This window comes from Centroberyx affinis, unplaced genomic scaffold (assembly GCF_046629955.1).
Source record: "Centroberyx affinis isolate AG114_WGS23_722 - 3 ecotype Tasmania unplaced genomic scaffold, CSIRO-AGI_Caff_v1 ptg003075l_1, whole genome shotgun sequence".
Lineage (NCBI taxonomy): Eukaryota > Metazoa > Chordata > Actinopteri > Beryciformes > Berycidae > Centroberyx > Centroberyx affinis.
Window position 1 is genome coordinate 1 of NW_027281159.1, and position 19,840 is coordinate 19,840.

Here is a 19,840-nt window from a genome sequence, read left to right on the forward strand (position 1 = left end):
ATAAGGATAATTTAGCTTTGGGAAGCTCCGCATTATGGGCTTCTGTCTTATAGGCAAACTTATAATTATATTTCTCAAATTCATCTGCATTCCAAATCAGAAATGACCTCAAAATCTCTCACCCAATCATGCCAAAACTGTTGCCATTAATCAAATCCATTTAGTTAAGTTCTCACAGTTTCTTTTTTTCTCGCCCTCTTGTTCTTTCACGCTCTCTTGCTCTCATTCCCCTCTTTCTTAATTATTGGAGGAAAATAGAAATTACAGATAATTAAATGACAATTATGATCCCATACACAAGGGAGTTTGAGCTGAAGGGAATAACTCAGTAGGTTATTGTTAAGGTCATTCATTAAATACTGGAGTTAAAGACCCCATTTACACACAACACACACACACACACATTCACACACACCCACACATGGAGTTTTTTGGCTGTGGAAATAGCATAATCCCTTCCAGAGATGTAACTTCCTCTGGGGGAGGCAGTATGTTGATAGGGTGGGAAGGTCATACTACACACACACACACACACACACACAAACATACACGCACACACGCACACACGCACACACGCAAAGGCACATTCACATGCTTGCTTGCACATATGCACCCATGATGTATACATAAGCCACACTGTGGTGGTGTCGTTTGACAGTTTACATAATAAAGAGCCTGAATGCAGAGATATGAGGCTAACTGTCTAACTGAGGGGAGCTGAGGGGAACATTACTGGGATTCAATAAGATTGGACTAGACCCATCCTCAGATGCATTGGAGAGGAAATCTGCACACACATAAAAACAGGCACACACACACAAACACACACACGCTCTCTCTCTCCCTCTCCCTCTCTCTCTCTCTCTCTCTCTCTCTCTCCCTCCATCTCTCCCTCTGTCTCTAAGGCAGCTCTGTTTTGGGTCTCACAATGCAAACAGGATGTAACCTATTTTGATCACGGTGCCATATTGCATCATCAAATATTAACACAGTTAGACCGCAGTGCATTATGTCTGCTAAATTATGTTTGTTAAATAATGTGTGCTACTTTATCGTTCCTCACATTTGTCGTTTTTTTTATTTATTGAGCAAAAGACACTCTGGCACAGGGGTTACTGCTAATTTTCTCCTCCATCTCTAAGTGATGGTGTGTCATCCCTATTCATGTGTATGTGTCAGTGTGTGCATGTGTGTTTGTGTGCCTATGTGTGTGTGTGTGTGTGTGTGTCTGGGAGCATCTGTGTCGCAGTGGTCACACACATATCTATTGATAGAGCATTAGCGCTGTCTGTCTGTCTGTGTTTCAGAGTCAACATTGATGCTAGTGACTTGAAATATTCCCCCTCTTTTCTGTCCCTTTTCCCATCTCTGTTAGCTGTTCTCTGTTCTCTGTTCTCTGTCCTCGCTCTCTCTCTTTCGCTCTTTCTCTCTCTCTCTCTCTCTCTCTCTCTCTCTCTCTCTCTCTCTCTCTCTCTCTCTCCCTCTATCTCTCGCCCGCCCCTCTCTCTTTCCCCCCTCGCTCTATGCTGATCCAGACTTTGGAATTCAATGTTGCTATGGTAACAATGTCGGGTTGGTCCTCTCAGCCTCCCCCTCTTGCTCCTCTTATTCAGAGTAGATGCAGTACAACTCGCTCTGGAGTCATTCTGTTTTTAGTCTATAATTCTGTCACTACTATAATTACTCTATCTGTTCTAGCACAGTACAGATATGTTCCTGCAAGATTAAAATGCAGCACCTGCAATATACAGCGTTTCACAGAGATTAAACTTTTAATTAGACTGTTTGATCTCTTCAGGATGAGCCATTTTGGATACATGGTTTTGATATTTTACTTACTTCCTCTGTGCTTACATACCATCTGCAAATTTGTGGCCTAATAACACGGATTTCTAAACTGAATATTTCTGTATAAAAATACATGTGATGCAACTGGGCAGGCTACTAATTTTCCCCATCTTTCTTTTGCTCTGTTTCATGTGCAGAAGACTAGCGACCATGTCCTCCCGGGTGCAAGCTTTCTGCTAACAGAGGACGGAGAGGGATTCAGCCGTCCAGACCACAACCTCCACCAGCACAGCTTCCCAGTGAGAGAGAGAGAGAGAGAGAGAGAGAGAGAGAGAGAGAAAGAGATAGAGGCAAAAGAGAGTGAACGAGTGCAAGAAGGAGAGAGGGGAGAGAGTGAAAACAGTCGATGGATGCTGTCCGGATTGAGGGGACAGCACATTCTTCACTGACGAGGAAAAGAAAGATTTCAAAATTGAGTCGAAGGATAGAAACTCGCCGTCAGGTAAGTGTCAAGCAGGAGCATCACACCCTCAAATGTGCTTCAATTTGTAGTAACGGAGAATTCTATTATAATCTCTGTCAGTGTAAAGTAAGAGGGAACTTATAGTTTACTGTAGCAACTTGAGTCCCACTGAAGCAACTTTATTGTAGCTCAAACACACGTGATGAGCTGTGATTGAGTTTGTGTGTGTGTGTGAGTGTGTGTGTGTGTGTGTGCGCATGTTTGTATGCATGTGGGTGCATCTGTGTTAAAAGTTAGCTTAAGGCACCCCATTGCCCCCCCTAATAAAGATATAACAGGTACAAGGTGATCTTATGTAGATCTGTTATTAAAGACTACCTTCTGTGTGTGTGTGTGTGCGCGCATGTGTGTGCGTGCGCGTGTGTGTGTATGGGGTCAGGATATGTTTGTGTATTCAAAGGGTGTGATCTGTTGTGTTCCACATCAATTCTGTCTTGTTAAGCGGAGTCAGCAGAGTCATCCAACTCTCCTCCAAGGACACATCATAGAACCACTTATGCACCTCCCTCATCCGCCTCCTTCTCGCTCTCTCATCTTCCTCATCGCCTCCCTCTATCCCTCCCCATCTGCACCCCTCACCTCCTCCTGCCACTCACCGTCTCTCCCACATGTTTGCTTTCTGGCTTTCTCGCAATATTGCACTTATCTCCACTCATAAATATCCCCCTCCTTGGTCACTCTGCCTCCCTCTCTCTTTCTTTCTCTTCCACTAACTTCACAATGAACGCTTGTTTCTACTTTCCTCTCCTTTGTCTCCCTTTCCTCTCTCTTCTCCCCACCCTTTTCTTCCTCTCCTCCCCCTCCATCTCCTGCTCCTTCTCCCTCCTCCCTCTCCTATCTTTCTCTCTTCAGGCATGGTGTGTGAGAAGGGGATCCAGATCCTCCTCACCACCGTGGGGGCATTCGCTGCCTTCGGCCTGATGACGGTGGCAATAGGGACGGACTACTGGCTGTACTCCCGTGCCCTCATCTGCAACAGCACAGCCAACATCTCCCAGGACGACCCCCATAACAAGGACAAGAAGGACCCCGGGGCGCTCACCCACTCTGGCCTCTGGAGGATATGCTGCCTGGAAGGTAGGGACGCAGGCATGGGAGACATTTTGGGTCTCTGGGTGGGGATTTGGAGAGGCAAAGTTGCATTGGTTGTTATAACTTCAGTGAAGAAGGAGGGACTGGGAAAGTTGAGGTCAGCCAATATGGTTTTTCTTTCGACCTGTAGCTCCAATTTAGCTCCAGCATTTAATGTTCATCCAAATCTGGTCGGAGTAAATCATCTCGCCTGCAGGACTGGTAGCGATTTGAGGTTGAGCAAGAGGAATGAACTAGAGTGAACTGGAGCTTTACTATGCCTGAATGACCCAAACAGTGAAGCTTTTTTTTTTCTGTAGCCATATTTGTCATGTGTCAAGTAGGAGAGAATGGATACTGGTTGTTTCCATTTCGCCCTGTGGAATAATTCAGATGGAGCTGTGAGGGTTTTGGGGTTAGTGTGACTTGAAGTGATGCTCAGAGTGGGGCCAGGGGAAGTCGACAACAACTGGGCCCCCTGTCTGCTGCTGCGTAGAGAGCAGATGGATTTAGTGATATACTGTCCACAGCTCATCAAAAAAGTAGAGGCAGAGATTACAGTGTTCAGACTTTGTTGTCACTGCCTCCTCCATGCCTAGTATTTGTCCATTTAACACACACCTAAATTAAGTGGGTAGCACTGGACGTTGTGATGGATCCAAATAATTTATCAGCTCACATATCACGGCTGTGGAATAAAAATATTGTATCTTCTTGTATCTCAAAGCTTTTATGAATTTTCCTTCAGTCGGCATGTGTTTTTTAAAATCAGGGTGTGTTGAATGGATCATAAAAATAACTTTGCTACTTTCCTATATGAACAAGTAGAACACCAACACTGAAGTTAAGTAGTGTTAGCTAAACAGCCTTTCACTTGACATTTGGTTACTCCATTGCTTGCGTTATAGAGCTGCATCAATGCTGTACTAACAATAATCATTATTAGCATCATTGCATGCATACTCCATTCATATTTGTTTGATGGTTCCATGGTGACAAGCAAACAGTTTTGCATAATTGCAATATAATTACATGATACTCATGCATAACCCTCAGTCAAAATAATCCATTAATCATTGTCTTTGATTCAGACTGCAGTAATTTGATTCAAGTGCTGAAACAAAGGCCCATGTTCACCCTGCTGCCCCTCGACTTCTGATTCTAAGTGACAGAAGCTACAGAAACTGGCAGTAGCCATCTCTCAATCTTCAGTTTGTCACTGCGACACAAGCCGCTAATTCATTATACATTACACTGCCTGGCTGACACTCAACAGTAAGGGCTGGAATCAACTGAACAGGGAAGCAGCTTCAGCCAAGTGGGTGGTGTGAGTTAGCTATCTGTGCCTCCGGTCACATACAAACTGAGGTAGTTTTTCCTGTCGAGGTCGTGTGGTCAGGAAAACCTCCTGGCTCTCCTTATGAAGCATCCGCGGCCCATCCTTGGCTTGGTCATTGTACAAAGCTAATTTGTCCTCATCTCTAAGCTTCCTGATAACAAAGCAACCAATTAGAGATAAGCCCTAGCCCTTGCAGCACTGCTGCAGTGCCCACCGCCCCCACCCCCTCCACTGCCTCACATCCCCATCTTTCAGTTTCTCTACTTGCTACCCCTCTGTTTTACTCCACCCAACACTATATTTCATCTTTCACTCCTTTCTCTCCTTCTTGCTCCTCCCTCTTTCTCTTTCTCCTCTCTCTCTTTGTGGTGCAGCAAAGCCGACAGTGTCTTGGCATGGCTTAGAGGTCAAGTATCCTTGATGTCTGTGGAGTATTCAGCCAAGATAGATGCTCAGTAGTCGTGCAGTGATGCAGTGAGGTGTAGGTGGAGTGGAAATGCAGGACATGTTAGCTCTAAAAGATTTATGCCTGCGGGTGGGTGGCACATATTGCTGTGGATAGAGCTTTCTCATCCTCTGTCTCTTCTGCAGGTTTGCTAAAGGTGGAGTCACAGTGAATTACCTGTCACTTGGTTACTTTTGGTTATTTGTGGGTTTATTGTTCAAACATAAGCAAATTTGTGGGGTTGGTACTGGGTGAGGCTGCTAATAGGACTTAGTAGAGTTCTATGTCCTGTGATGGGTTGCTGATAGACCTGCAGTGGATTAGGTGCAGCATAACATCTGGTAAGTCATTCAGAGTAAATGATCAGTCCTGCAGTGAGCTCTTGGAAGTTGGAGGAAATCTGCCTAAAATACCAATTTACGGACATTTTTTTAGGTTTCAACAAGATGTCTTGAAGGTATATGAGCGTCATGGCGTCTCTCACCTGAAACAGTCTGAATCCAAGATGATTACAGTGGCTCCAGTGTGGCTCAGCTGATGACCCTCCCCTTTGTACCTCCATCTCTTTCTTTGCAGACCAACCTGTGGAAATATAAGAGCTGGGAGAAAGAGACCAGCTCACCCCACATCTGTCCGTCTCTCCCTCCGTCTGTGTCTCATCATTCCATCACTCCATCTTTCTCACAAATCCATCCATCAGCACCAGTGGTGTGCTGTCATCATCGTGCGTGCGTCCCTCCGTTCGTCTGTCTGTCTACAGTAGAGATGCAAGACCCCGGCGGGTAGTTATCTGTCTGCCTGTGTGCTGTGTGTCTGCATACTTATTTACATGTGTGTGTGTATGTGTGTGTGTCTTTTCATGTGGAGACTGCATGTTACTAACTTGTGTTTCCTAGTAGTGCCATTTACCTTTGTTAGCCTTTCCACTGTTCATTATCAGTACCTCAACTGAATTTGTCATTTTTATAGCAAGGAGCAACAAATGTGCATATAGAATTAAGTAAAAAAAAATGAAGCATATAGCCTAAGGTTTGGATTCAAAGAGATTCTAACACAGATATGGCTGTGTTCCTGTGTCAGTCAAATTGTCCCTGGGGAAGATATTTGCTGTTTTCTCTTCTTAAGGTTGCAGATACGAGTGCTTGTCTTTTGTTGTGTCTGGTCACCCCTGTTTCTTCTCTTCTCAATCTCAGGGGTGAAGAGAGGAGTGTGTTCCCAGATCAACCACTTCCCAGAGGATGCAGACTTTGACCATGATGGGGCAGAGTATGTCCTACGTAAGTCAATACCAGCATCACCAGGCTGGCATGGCTGGTGGGAGAGAGAGAAGCACAGATAAGACGAACAGAAGGAAAGCCAGACATGAAGAGAATAGAAGGGTGGAACTGCTGTCCAATACTTTTTAAGCCTGGTGTCTTTATTGCTCATTCCTCAAAAGATTGCCTGTGCGTGAATTAAACATGTGACTATGTGAATAGAAAGTCAGGGGAGATGGGTTGCCCTAGTTCACACTCAGTGCCCTGCAGTGATATCTTTCTGTTCTATGATATGGTACATGTGTGCCTGTGCATACATAAAGAAAAGCTTGTGTTCTGTTTACAATGTTGCCGAGGCATTTTGCTGGCATTTAGGTGGCATTTTCCCTCCCATGGCCTAGTTGTCCTAGATGAGAGAGGAGTGTTAATGTGTGTGTGTGTGTGTGTGTGTGTGTGTGTGTGTGTGTGTGTGTGTGTGTGTGTGTGTGTGTGTGTGTACTTGTGTGTGTGTGTGTGTGTGTGTGTGCATGTGTGTGCATGTGTGTGCATGGTTGGCAGACCTCCTGAAAGTATTGAAGGCCACATGGGAAGGGTTTGATTCAATCATGCGCCTGGCACTGAGTAATTAATTTCCTCATCATCACTTTACCAATTTTTCTTTTCTTTGTGTCCGTTATTCTGCTCTGTCCTTGCATTTTCCAAACCTGGGTTAAAAAGCATTTGTAGATAAATGTTAATGTTTGTTTGTAATCTGCTGTATTGCACCAGATGCGTTGGGTTTACTGCATTAAGACAATTCAGATAAGGTCAGGTATACACACAGAAAAATAAAGGTGCTGGAACAAAAAATGGTTCTTTGGAGTGATGCCATAGAAGAACCATTTCTGGTTCCACAAATAACCTTTCAAGAACCTTTTGGGATTTTAAAAGGTTGTTGATTCTTAGTTATTGGATGGTGGGTGATGCCATAAATGTGGAAAATAACCCAACCTCTCCATAGTATATATTGTGCAATTGCAAATGAGGCCATACAAGGACAGATAAACAAAAACACAGTGCAGGTGTCTGAGCAAAGGAGTGCAGAAATGGTTCTTTAAAGAACCTTGGTTCTTTGTGGAGCCAGAAATGGTTCTTCCATGGCATCACTCCGATGCATTACTCCAATGCCTTTATTTTTCTGTCAGTTCCTGTGATTGTCTCTACTTCATGGCACTCATAGTTTTGTCCTATGTGGTAAACCCACCCATTTGGCACTCCAAATAGGGTAAAACACCAAGAATTATTTGCTACTGATACTATTTGACCCACGTCTGCTCCTCTTCTCATCTGCTCCTTCTCCTTCCTAACGCTTGTAGATTAACATTGTTCTCTGTCTGTAGGGGTAGTCAGGGCTTCCAACATCTTCCCCATCCTCAGTGCCATCCTGCTGCTGATGGGAGGGGTGTGCATCGCTGCTAGTCGTTTCTATAAGAGCAAGAGGAACATCATCCTGGGGGCAGGAATTCTCTTTGTGGCTGCAGGTAACTAGTGCAATCCTCTAGAACTCTGTATGTGCGTCTGTGTGTGCATATGTGCATGTGTTCTTATGTGTGTGTGTGTGTGTGTGTGCGTCTGTGTTTATATGCATGTGTCTGCCTGCGTGCCAGTCTTTGTACATATGTGAATGGTGGTCTGGACAATATTATGTGTCTTGGTCTTTTATGCATTGTTTTGAGTGAGTCTCTAGTTGTGTTTAGTCTTAAGTCTTTCACATTCGTCCCCTTGTCTTGTCTGTTTTCTTTTTTGAGTATGCCATAAACATGTAAGTCTGACTTGTGTTTATTAGTAACTTAAGTGGGTCTGTTTTAGTTTATTTAGATCTGCTGTAAATACCGTGTTTCTGTGCTCTCTCAGGTCTGAGTAACATCATTGGCGTGATTGTGTACATCTCGGCTGCGCTGGGGGACATCTCTCCTAAGAAGGACGAGGATAAAAAGTGGCAGTACTCCTACGGTTGGTCCTTTTACTTCGGAGGCCTGTCCTTCATCATGGCCGAGATGGTGGGGGTCCTGGCTGTCAACATCTACATCGAGAAGAACAAGGAGCTGCGCTGCCGCTCGCGCACCGACATTTTCAAGAGCACCACGCACGCCATGCTCCGCCTGCCCAGCTACCGCTTCCGCCGCCGCTCCCGCTCCTCGTCCCGCTCCACCGACCCCTCCCGCTCCCGAGACCCCTCGCCCGTAGGGGGAGGCGGGGGCAAGAACTTCGGCCTGCCCCCCTCGGCGCTCCTCTCCCAGGGCCCCATCTCAGTGTCCACGCTGCCTAACCCGCACTCTCGCTCCCACACGGCCCTGGCTGGAGGCGACATCTCCCTCTACACGCTGTCCCGCGACCCCAAACTGGGCGGTTTGCCGCCCATGTATGGAACGGTGGACCGGGCCACGCTCTACCAACTCCACAACTGCTTCCCCAAGGACGGGGGTGGAGGGGGAGGGGGAGTGATGATGAGCGGTACGCTACCCTCGCTCAAGTCCCACAACCCTTCCAATTCTTCCAACTCCAACGCGCCGATGCCCAACTCGGTGGGCTCCGGCCCTCCGCCCTTCTCCTCGTCCACAGTAGACAGGGAGCGAGGGATGGGGACTCTGGACAGGCTGAAGGGAGATAGAGAGAGCAACTCTAATACCCTCAATAGGAAGACAACGCCTGTGTAGAGAGAGGGAGTGAGAGAGGGAGACGAGGAGGAAGGGAGAGAGAGGAGATGGGTAGTAGCAAGAGAGGGAAGACGGAGTGGAGAGGGGAGCGCGGTTTTCTTGTGGTGCGTCAGAGTCAGAATGGATAGAAAGACAGACAGACGGTTGAAATGCTATATCTCTCCCTTCATGTTCACTGTTATAAATAGTCTACTCAATCTCACTGAGAACAAAAAGAAGATGAGTAATAACAGAGTGATAATAACAACAACAATGAACTTTCACAATAAAACTATTTTGATATTTTAATGCGCTAGAAATGATTTATTTTGTTAATGATCAAACGCAATTAACCTTGGGCTATTATGAAAATGTTCCACGTATTTTTTGTGCAATATTACTGCTAATTTAACCAGATAATCATTAATGTAAATTGTTGTTGTGATTATTCTTAGCGTTATTACAAGCTAGCTCTGTTTGCAACACAATAGTTTGGAATGAAAATTTAATTTTCATGATTTTTCACTCTGATTTTAGATCTTGACGACTTTTACTGTGAATTTCTTCCATGCAGAGCCACTGGGACTGTCAGTGAGCTATGTAACTGTGTCAAAGTGTCAAGCATGAGTGTGCACAATATGTGGGAGAATGAGAGGCTGTATATTATTATTATTATTATTATTATTTTAGTCTCCCTAATAAATAATTTAACATTTTATTTGATTTTTTTTAACCGTTTATAACATGAAGTCAGATGTGAATACTGTACATTGTCTTCCAATATTGTTACCGAATGAAATGCAACAATAATGTGAGTGACTGGGACAACTGACCAACTTCATTGTTATTATGAGTCTGAGTTTTCTATGGGCCTCTGTTAGTCTTATTTCCATTCTAATCAGTGTTAACAGTAGTACTAGTAGCTGTAGTCGTGTTGAAGATGTTTGTTCTTGGGCATTAACAGAAACCTCTGTCTGGAGGAAGCAGAGAAAAGAGACATAGAATACATTTGTACAGAATCAGGTAAAGGTTGCTGCCTGAGCAGAAAAACAAAAACCTACTCATCTTTTCTATGGAGAGTCCCAAAGTGAGTTCTTCAGAACAGACATGCAACTCATCATTTTCAATGGCATTGGCAAAAAAATATACAATATGTATATGTGGGGGTAAGAGGGTTTAAAAAAACACAATAGAGAAAACTTTTGAAGCGATACATGTACATTGTAATTTACGCATACATATATTTGTAAAGTCTATAGATACTTTCTTCGGGACCACTGTTCAAACTGGGTATGCATTTTGGGCAGGGAGGGTTTGGGTGAAGTGTTTTTGTTGCTGTGTGCGGGTACAGGCTGCCCCTCTTGGACTCTTGTGGGGTTCCTCAACCCACCCTGCTCCTCCCTACTTGGCCCCACCCCTGCCCTCATTTGGTCACATGATTAGTGTTTCCCTACTTTGTCACATGACCAATAACAGAATCGCCAGAGACGACCCCTAACCTCCCCAAAGATTCTTTTCACTGTGCTTCCCCTGTGACCGCTGACTCTTGAATTTGAACTTTGACCCATTAAGTTTATGTTGATGAGAATGTATACACAAGTAAACACCCCCCCCCCCCCTCCTTAACTGTTCCAAGTGACTGCAGATCCGGGTTGAACCATGGACACCCCGCTACGTTATATAATGAAGAAACAAAACAACCAGACGCTTCCAGATTCTATACATTTTCATTTCTTTGATTTCATTTGAGAAAAAGAATAATGTGATAAAACTGCACACAGATAGCATTTATGTGGGCAATATGAATAGTATGTAGTTGAGAATAGATATATCTAGACAAATGATTATGGTTTATCTAAATGTGTGATAAACTCAAACACTGTATTGCACGAAGTTTATAAAAAAAACAATAACAGACATATTCACAGACTGCTGTCTTTTGTTTCTTTTTTGCCGAAACGAGAACTGGGTCTCCTCTGAAACAAAAACTGAGCATGTACGTTCTAAGGAACATGATAGTGCTGCTGCATGTTTTCAGTATTTCTCACTCTGGAATGTCTTGCCTATTGATATAACATTCACATGGTGCTTCATTAGTGAGCAAACACGGCTCTTAGTGACTACTGAAGTTCTCTCCCATCATCTTTGGCATGCTGTGATCTTAATGGGCTCTGATCTTCCCTGTCAGACCTGGGTCAAACAATACTTGCTAATATATGGGAGGTGCCAGATGGGTGGTATTTGCCAAATAGGATAATACAAGGAGGAAAGTATTTGAAAGTCAATGTTGTGTACTTTTCTGTCACTGTTTCTGTCCTGATGTGCCCATCTGGTACCTCATGCAGGTTTCTGCAAGAACAATATTTAAATACTGTTTGACCGAGGTCTGCTCTTGGTCCCTTGAGCCTCCTTCCTGACCTCCACAGGCAGAGAGAGAGAGGCCCCAGATGGATGGTCACTGCAGGGGTGTCTCTAGTTGTGTGTGTGTGTGTGTGGGGGGGGGGGGGGGGGGGGGTAATTTCAGAGTGGACCAAGCTAGAGGGGGCCCTTCAGAGACAAGAGGTGATACTGCAGATGCATTGGGGCGGGCAGAGGTGGGGGACCAGTGTCAGATCTTGTCAAGGGTCCTAAAATTCCCAGCAGTGCCTCTGGGCCCCGGGCGTTAGTTAGCAAGTCTTAGAATGCCATTCCCTAACCATTATCATACCTACACTCTACTAACATACAGTGATGCAGCGACGAAAGGCATGAGGACCATAGTAGTATAGTGAGGGGCTGCCAAGGAAAGTCATGCTGTACTCTATATGCATTGCCCTATCACACTTTGGGATAATACATACCACAATATATGACGACTTTTGACCAATAACAGCCCATTCAAATTTTGAAAATATACTAATAATAATGTAGTTGAAGCTTTCCTCCTTGGTGACGTTCCACCCACTGTGGACAATCTTCAGGTCTTCTATGAAGAGTTGGCCCTCTTCCATGGACAAACATGCAACTAGTGCTCATATACCACTTGCCACACAGTCTCCGTCAAACTATTAAACAGCTATATATACAACCAGGATAGTGTGTCATGTGGATTCAGTTTCTGCCCACTGGGAGCTAAGAGCATGTATGTTGGTGTGTGTGTGTGTGTGTGTGTGTGTGTGTGTGTGTGTGTGTGTGTGTGTGTGTGTTTGTAAGTGGCACTATGCTGAGACAACCTGCTGGGCTGGGATGAGAGTAGCTTTTGGGACTTCTCTGACCTGATCAGTAGGTTGGCTGTGGGACCAATGGGGGGGTGGGGGGTGGGGGGCGGGGGGAGTGGTCAGGGGCTGAGGGGCGCCCCTGGAGACAGCAGGGAAAGTGACGCACCGAGGTCAGGGTGGGGAAGGAGAGGAGAGGACACAGAGGTATGAGGATAGGCTGGGGGTACATAGTTGAAATTCAAGGATAAGGTTTCCCAACCTCTGCAGTGAAATACACTGCGATGAGCTATGGCCTAATTATAGAGGAAGGGGTGTGGAGGAGGGGGTTTGGGGGTGGGGTGGTTTGGGGGGGGTGGGCAGAGCGGTTAGGAGGCACAGAATGTAAGGGTAAAAATGGGTGAATGTCAAGTTTAAGGGCAGACAGGGTGTCACACCAGCAACAAAACAGAGGCCATTATTTTATGTGAAATCACTTTATTGATAAGCAAAACTGGTGTCACATACATCTATATATGTAGAAATAACACAGCATATGTTTTCTAAAATAACATTTCCTGATAGAGAGATAAGGTGAGAATCCTATGACGTAAACAAAGTGTATTTACTGTACTGAAAATACACTGAATACTGGAAACAGCACTACAAAACAGTGAACAAGTAAGTAAAGTATAAACACATACATTTTATGTACAGAGTTGTGCTTATAAAGTGAGTCAATACAATACACTGTGATGTACAAATTGGTATTTTAAATTCTTCTCACAGTTGATTTCATTCAAACATACATTCGTCTCATATACTGAAGCAGCATTCACCCAACAGTTTGAAAACACATTTAGATAATAAATATTCAGTAAAATAGTGAAGAATAGCTTTTTTCTATCAAGTATTAAGTGTTAAAAGTTTAATTCATAGTTCTTAATGATAGCATATTAATGATATGCATCTACCCTGTTCGTATGGCAAGGCGAGGTGTTGCAGACATGACAGTCACTTCTTACAAATGGAACAGTTGCTCCTCCATACTGATTGTTAGCCTTATTAAAAATGTAGTAGTTTTGTTGCCCAGTAGACTGATACTGTGTTGTACTGTGTTGCAAAATCTGGCCTTGCTTTGTTACCTCAGTAAATAATGAAAAAGTAACCTTAAGTTTAATTTACTAGATTCCATGGTGCTTTAGGATTTCCAGAGATTTTTTTTTTTAAATAGCAAATTATCTGAGAAATCAATTTTATTCACTACCCTATGACAGTAGAGAGACCAGAGTTATATGTGGTTGTACAGCTATTTGTACAGCTAGTTATTGAGCATATTCTTGGCACTGGATTAAGTAAACACAATGTAGAGCTACAAGTCAGTCAGTGACCCAGTCCCTCAGTCAGTCGGTCAGTCAGTAGTAGTCCTGTCAGTCCCTCCATCTAGTTTTCTATTGACAAACAGTAAAACAAATTTTGCTAACTCAAATCCTGGAGGGCTGGGGAGTCCCTTATGTGTTGTTAATTGCTTTTCATAGATTTGATTAAGACCTAGTATGAGCTGTCTGATCAATTATATGCCAAGAGCAAGCTCAAAACCCTGCTGATCAATGCAGCCCTCAGGAAATGGACTTTACACTTGCTCTCACACAAAACGTCAAGGAAATGAATATTTCAGCATTCAAGTGCTAGGTGGCGCTATCCCTGTGAGGCAGGCATTTCTGCCAGGGGCTGAAAGGAAGGGAGAGGATGAGGAAGAGGATACCTCCGATAATAAGAATGGCTCCTGCAGAGCCCACACAGGCCACGGACCACGACAGCTCGTGGTGTAAAGGGATGGAGTGGTCGCTGGACAGCAAGGCCAGCACTGACTGGTGGAAGACCAGGATGGAGAGGAGGACCAGTACACCTGCAAGGATGGAAAGAGATAATGGAGGGAGAGGAAGGAGGGGTGGGGGAGATTTAGGGTGTCTCAGGTCAGCGCTGTCAACCTTTTAACTTCTCATCATCTTGGAAATAATGAAACATGGTACCCAGACTTTTGGGGTAGGTTTTTAAAATTACTAACATATAACTTGCAGGAGGAGGTGCCTGCAACCTGCAAAAGCTCCAGCCTTGCTACTAATTATTGTAGGTTATAGTATAGTAGCCTACTAACAGGACTGAAAATGACACACTATAAGTCCACTCCATTCTATTTCTATGCTGTGAAAATCTCCAGATAGGGGTGGCTGAAGCATATGGGTAAACTAGAATAAGTATTGCCTTTGCCTAATTGAGTCCAAATCTGATCTTGTAATTTTTAGCATTATAATGGAGATCAGAGATCAAGCAAAATTGCCAGAAATCCCTTTGGAAGAAAAAAAAATGACATCAGGGGACCAATGTTCCCTCTAAGCTCTGCAAGATAGTTTGGTGACCTACATCTAATAATTCATCATATTGACCAAATAATTATATTTTGTCAGTCAGCAGTCGTTGCTCCAGAAATGTAGTTGATACAAGTGTTTTGTGAAGTTTTGGTGGTAAATCATATTAGACACAGGAACTTTGCCATCCATACTTAAGGGTTTAGAGAATTGATGCCCCTCACCTGATAGGATGAAGCAGAAGGAGGCTGGCTTGAGGAAGAAGGGCACTCCTTTGCTGAGGGACATGGTGATACAGATGGAGCCCATCACCATCATGGTCAGACTCAGCAGGGCCAAGATAGCTGCCGCTAGGTTCAGATCTGAGGAAGAGAGCGGAGAGGAATGAAAAGAGGAGAGGGGGAAAGTGGCTGAAAGAACGTATGAATAAGCGTGGTTAAGAGTGAATGAGTGGTGGGAGGGAGGAGGAGTCAGAGGGGAAGTGAAAGATCAGGAAAGCGATATTAAGCACCTCAGTGAACGTCACTAGGGATAGTTGCGGCAGTGTAATTGTTTGTTAGTGTGTATCTGTATGTATGTCAATAGGATAGAGGAGTGGGAGTGAATGAGACAGATGGAAAGAGGAAGAGAAGAGGAGGAGGTGAACGTATGATATCTCACTCTTGTTAGTCGTCTTCTTGAATATGACTGCATTCTCCCCAGAGGTGAAGAATTTGAAGTAAGTGCAGTTGGATTCTGTGGGTAAAGTGAAAAGATCAGAGAAAGAGATCAGACACGTGCGCGCACACACACACACTCACACACACACACACACACACACACACACACTCTTATGGATGGTTGCTGGTCCTCTGTGATGTGCCTCCTATGCATCCATGCGCTCTGTCCTCCCAGGCATCATTCCTATTTATATCCAAGTGTCGGGCGGTAGCTGGAATACCCAGAGACACACACTGCTCCACACACACTCCCCAGCACCGCACATATGGTGCCGCCAGAGAGAGTGAGAGACAGCAAAACACAGAGGGTGGATGGAAGAGAGGGGGAGAAGGAGAGGTAGACAGAGAGAAGGGGCAGATGGAGGGGGAGGAGAGAAAAGGAGAGGCATGCAGGCTGTAGAAGAAGAAGGAGTGAGGGGAAGAGGATATGTGGGGTGAGCGAATAATGAGGAAACTGGCAGAGGAGAAGGATACAAGGAATGGATCGAGGGTCAGAGGATGAGATAGCGGGGGGAAAGGAGGAGTGGAGGGGGGGCAGGGGGGTGCAGATGGAGGGGTGGTGAGAGTAGGGAAAGAGAGAGGGAGCCACAGATGGAGAAGGAGGTGAAAGGAGCAGGAGATGTCAGAGTTAGAGGGGGAGGAACAGAGAGGGGTTGGTTAATACTGCATTAGACACACACTCTCCCTCGGTCCCTGTCTCTCCCTCTTCCTCTTCCTCCTTGCCCCTTCTCTATATTTAGACAAAAACTGTGAAGTAGTCAGATTCCGCTTGGCTTCACGAGCGCATAGTGATGACTTTCACCCAATGAATGCTATGTGGTCAAAGATGACCACATGCACACGCACACACACACACACGCACACACACACACACAAACACACACTTACTCACTTGCACTCTGAGACACATATGCACATAACCACACATCTCTGCCACACGCACAAACATGATTGGGCTTGTACACACGTGCGAACACGCTTTTTATTGCAAGAGACAAACCATTTATCAATCAACTGATCTTTACATGTTCTGCTATCATGGAGAACTGGTTCTGCCTTCTCTACCCCTGCTGAGGCTATAATCATTGAGCCATCATGTTCCTCTCCAGCAGGCAGTGGAGATGGATAGCTGGTCTTGAGATGACAGGCAGGGCATCAGTGGGCCGTTCTGTGCTGGGGACAGGAGCCAGGGGCATGTAAACAGGAATGTGAAACAGAGACGCGGAGATGGCAAAACAGTTGTTTTCCTCCAAACATGACAAGCCCACAGCCATCTGTGACAGGCGGTGTGGGCCAACAGTGTTTGGACGTGCGAGAAAAAGATTGTCAGAAAGCATCCTGGCTGCTCTCAGACACCAACAGACCATCTCCGAGCCATGGATATTTATCAAATAGCTAGACACGCTCGCTCAGAGAAGCAGCTGTAGATGCAGAACATTAAGACAGGCAAGATGAATTAGCCCTTGACAACTCGATAGATATAAACACAATCTTGTGAAACATCACTCTAGGTTTTGAGTGCGAGTAGTGTATTTATATTCATATGCCGCATATATCTGCGCTATATGAGGAGAGAGTTATTTCTGCTGTCATACAGTTTCTTCAGTCCTGGCTGTGTCTCAGCAGATTCCCTGAGATAGGCAGTGATTACAGGAGCGGTCCCTCCTAAGCCTGCCTTGCCTATCTCTATCTGAGTTCTTCCAATACCTGCCTCAATCCATCTCTGGACTAGCTTTTCAGACAGAAATAGGTCATTGTGCAGATAATCGACGCACACTGGAGAACCTAACAGCGGTCGAGTGAAATAAATGGCTCATGAGTGCATCTAGAAAGTGCTGTCACAACACTGAGCGTGGATGCTCATCAACACAATAAACCTGTGGTCTGCCCCTTTATCACCTGTCTATACTATGTGTACAATAGTAAATGATTTGGTACCCAGTCAAGGGAAGACCTTGAAATTAACAATGTTTCATTACACCGCCACTGTTATGCATCACAAAGATTATATATTATGCTACCTGTATTTGTGTGCAGATATTGGTTGTTATGATAGGAGAAGATTGGAAAACAGTCTCTGTGTGGTTCTTCTGTAAGCCTGTCACATTGTTTCATTCCACTGGATCAGTCTCACAGCATCGTATTTCTTTAATGACTCAATTTGCACATTATCTGTAGGATGACCTAGATACATATGTATGCAGGCAGCCTCACATACACAACTATCGTTTCTATCCCTTTGCAAGTTTACAGTGGATATACATATAAACACAGGGCAAAAAGATCTCGGATATATCTCATAAATCATAAAATATGTTGTTAAATCTGTAGATTGTGTCAGAGGGATGCTAATTTGTTTCATTCAAACCCATGGTGATGCTATTCCTTTATGGGCTCAGATTAAAGACCTACAGATGTAAGCATATTCCCAGTGGGCATACATCATATTAGTTATGCCTGCTCCCTCTGTTTTCAGATCAGTGGTGATGGCAAGGAAGAATCATGGAGATGAGGTGTACACCCTTTCTCCTCAATGATGTCAACAACTTGCAACCTATCCAAAAATGTCTCTTGGCCCTTTTCCATAATAATTCACTTTCATTAATAGTGAAGCAGGTAAAGTAGCATGGAGGCAGCCTCGAGGTAGGCTTGCATGGCCAGGCAATTCAGCTGCAGAAAAGCAGACATGAACAGACAGTCAGAGAAACAAATAAAGACACATTCCCTCCAGACGCCTCACCTGCTCACCTCCTAGATTGAGACAGCTTGAAGAACAGACAGACAGATGAGCACAAAATCACAAACGCAGACAGACACATGCTAACCAGCGGTCTCACCTCCAGGTAGTTCAGCAGGGCCACAGCTTGTTCTCTCTGGGTCTATGTCGGCCACCCATAGGGTCCGGATGCATCCCTTCCACAGGCCATAATGGACCGTCTGGCAGGTCTGGTTGCTGCTGAAGTTCTTTGGTTGGGCCAGCTCCACCCAAAACTCTGTCCCCACGCCGAGCACCGTCAGGGTCACGCCAACGATAGACACAAAGAAGGCCAGCTTGATCTTCCCCTCCTGGCTGTCACTCATCTTGTGCGTCCGCCTCTGACCCCGCCCACCTTTCATTCCCGCCAAGCCTCCCAACCCCCCACCTGGGCCGGCCCCCGCCACCCCGATGCGACCGTCCTCATCCTGCTGTACAAAGAAGTTGGACCACATGCTGATCTCGACTAGTCAGGCCCGTAGAAACCAGGGGAGCGGTCAGGGCACAGAGGCCAAAAATGGGAAGAACAGGTAATAGATGAAAAGATGGAAGAAAAGGTAAGAAGATGATGGGCTGAGAAAGAAGAAAATGAGAAAATGAGGAGAGGTTAAGGGTGGATGAGTGCAGCTTTGCAAGTAATAAAAACAGTGTATTGAAAAAGAGGAAAGGAATTGAGACACAGCTAACAACTATTCTGTGTGGCTGGATGGACCATAGATAGAGGGAAAGTGGACAGAATGAACGGAGGATCAAGGAAAAGCAGTGGGGTTAAGGAAATGGAACAGAAAGAGATATGGATAGAGCTATGCTGAAGCAGAGGGCGGATGAAGTAAGGTAATGATAAAACAGGGAGAGATGGAGGGAGAGACCAGGAGGGCCGGCGTCTGTTTTTCGTCCAATCCTCTGAAAGAGAGAGATGAGAGAGAAAGATGAAAGAGCAGCCAGCATATGTTTCACAAGAGCAAAATCCTTTCATCACCATTATAATATTTAATTTCCAACAGCTTTATCAGCATCTATTCCCTTGTAAAAGCCATATGACATGCTCCAAGCCAACAATAGATAAGCCATATGGCGTTTTCCCTGAAAGGCAGATTGCGGCTCAGATGAAGAAACAATAGGGCTGGACGATGTCCTGCTTCGAGGTATTCGAGTTGGTTGGAGCTGGGGTCAAGGTGAATGACAACACCAGTGCCATAATGGACCACCCATTTTCTATTTTCCCAGAGGAGCTGACTACAGAGCTCTTCCCCAAGCAGGTATCTCTGGCTTAGACACAGATCCCCTTTGATCTGAGGGGATAATGGATTGCCACAAATACCTCCCCTCCTGCATTACATGTACCGGCAAACGCTGGGAATCTTTTGCCACGCCTGTCTTTTTGAGTGCGCATGTGTGTGTATGTGCGCCTGTGTGTGTTTCTGAGTGTGTGTGTGCGTGTGTGTGTGTTATTGGCATATGTACTGTAGGTGGGTCCTGGCTCATAGAGTTGTTTCTGTTATTCCAAACAGAGAGTGAGGGGTCTTTGAAGCAGCTTAAACAGTGTGAGTGACGGGGCACAACGGTGAGAGGCCGCCCTGTGCGGTCTGTATGAGAGGTGATAATTCAAGCCTGAACCCTCTGACAGAGTGGGGGCTGCGGTAATTAACTCTGCCGCGCAGCCCAACAGGTCACATAGTGGAGGCAACAAGCCTGGCCAGGAAGCAGGCAGCACCAGGACAGCAGGT

General features: G+C 45.1%; 2 protein-coding genes across 2 annotated transcripts; one reads left to right on the forward strand and one right to left on the reverse strand.

Annotated features, from left to right (window-relative positions):
* The first annotated feature begins 2,265 nt into the window (after positions 1-2,265).
* On the forward strand, positions 2,266-9,118 carry LOC139659367 (voltage-dependent calcium channel gamma-4 subunit-like). The gene is made up of 5 exons (XM_071537616.1): positions 2,266-2,290; positions 3,164-3,388; positions 6,360-6,443; positions 7,802-7,942; positions 8,316-9,118. Exons 2-5 carry the CDS (start codon positions 3,166-3,168, stop codon positions 9,116-9,118), a joined length of 1,251 nt encoding a protein of 416 aa, XP_071393717.1. The 5' UTR covers positions 2,266-2,290; positions 3,164-3,165.
* Positions 9,119-12,987: 3,869 nt separating this feature from the next.
* cacng6b (calcium channel, voltage-dependent, gamma subunit 6b) lies at positions 12,988-18,568 on the reverse strand. Its single transcript, XM_071537618.1, has 4 exons — positions 18,196-18,568; positions 15,300-15,374; positions 14,864-15,001; positions 12,988-14,179 (listed from the first exon to the last, which is right to left on the reverse strand). The coding sequence occupies exons 1-4, from the start codon at positions 18,566-18,568 to the stop codon at positions 13,959-13,961; spliced, it is 807 nt and encodes a 268-aa protein (XP_071393719.1). The 3' UTR covers positions 12,988-13,958.
* Positions 18,569-19,840: the final 1,272 nt, after the last annotated feature.

Bases quoted from the DNA above. Each gene is read 5' to 3' on its own strand.
- LOC139659367 (XM_071537616.1), top strand. From the start codon at position 3,166: ATGGTGTGTGAGAAGGGGATCCAGATCCTCCTCACCACCGTGGGGGCA. The intron at 3,389-6,359 runs GTAGGGACGCAG...TCTCAATCTCAG, and splicing joins GAGGATATGCTGCCTGGAAG to GGGTGAAGAGAGGAGTGTGT. The intron at 7,943-8,315 runs GTAACTAGTGCA...GTGCTCTCTCAG, and splicing joins AATTCTCTTTGTGGCTGCAG to GTCTGAGTAACATCATTGGC.
- cacng6b (XM_071537618.1), bottom strand. From the start codon at position 18,568: ATGTGGTCCAACTTCTTTGTACAGCAGGATGAGGACGGTCGCATCGGG. The intron at 15,002-15,299 runs GTGAGATATCAT...TCTCTTCCTCAG, and splicing joins CAAGAAGACGACTAACAAGA to ATCTGAACCTAGCGGCAGCT. The intron at 14,180-14,863 runs GTGAGGGGCATC...CCATCCTTGCAG, and splicing joins CTTCTGCTTCATCCTATCAG to GTGTACTGGTCCTCCTCTCC.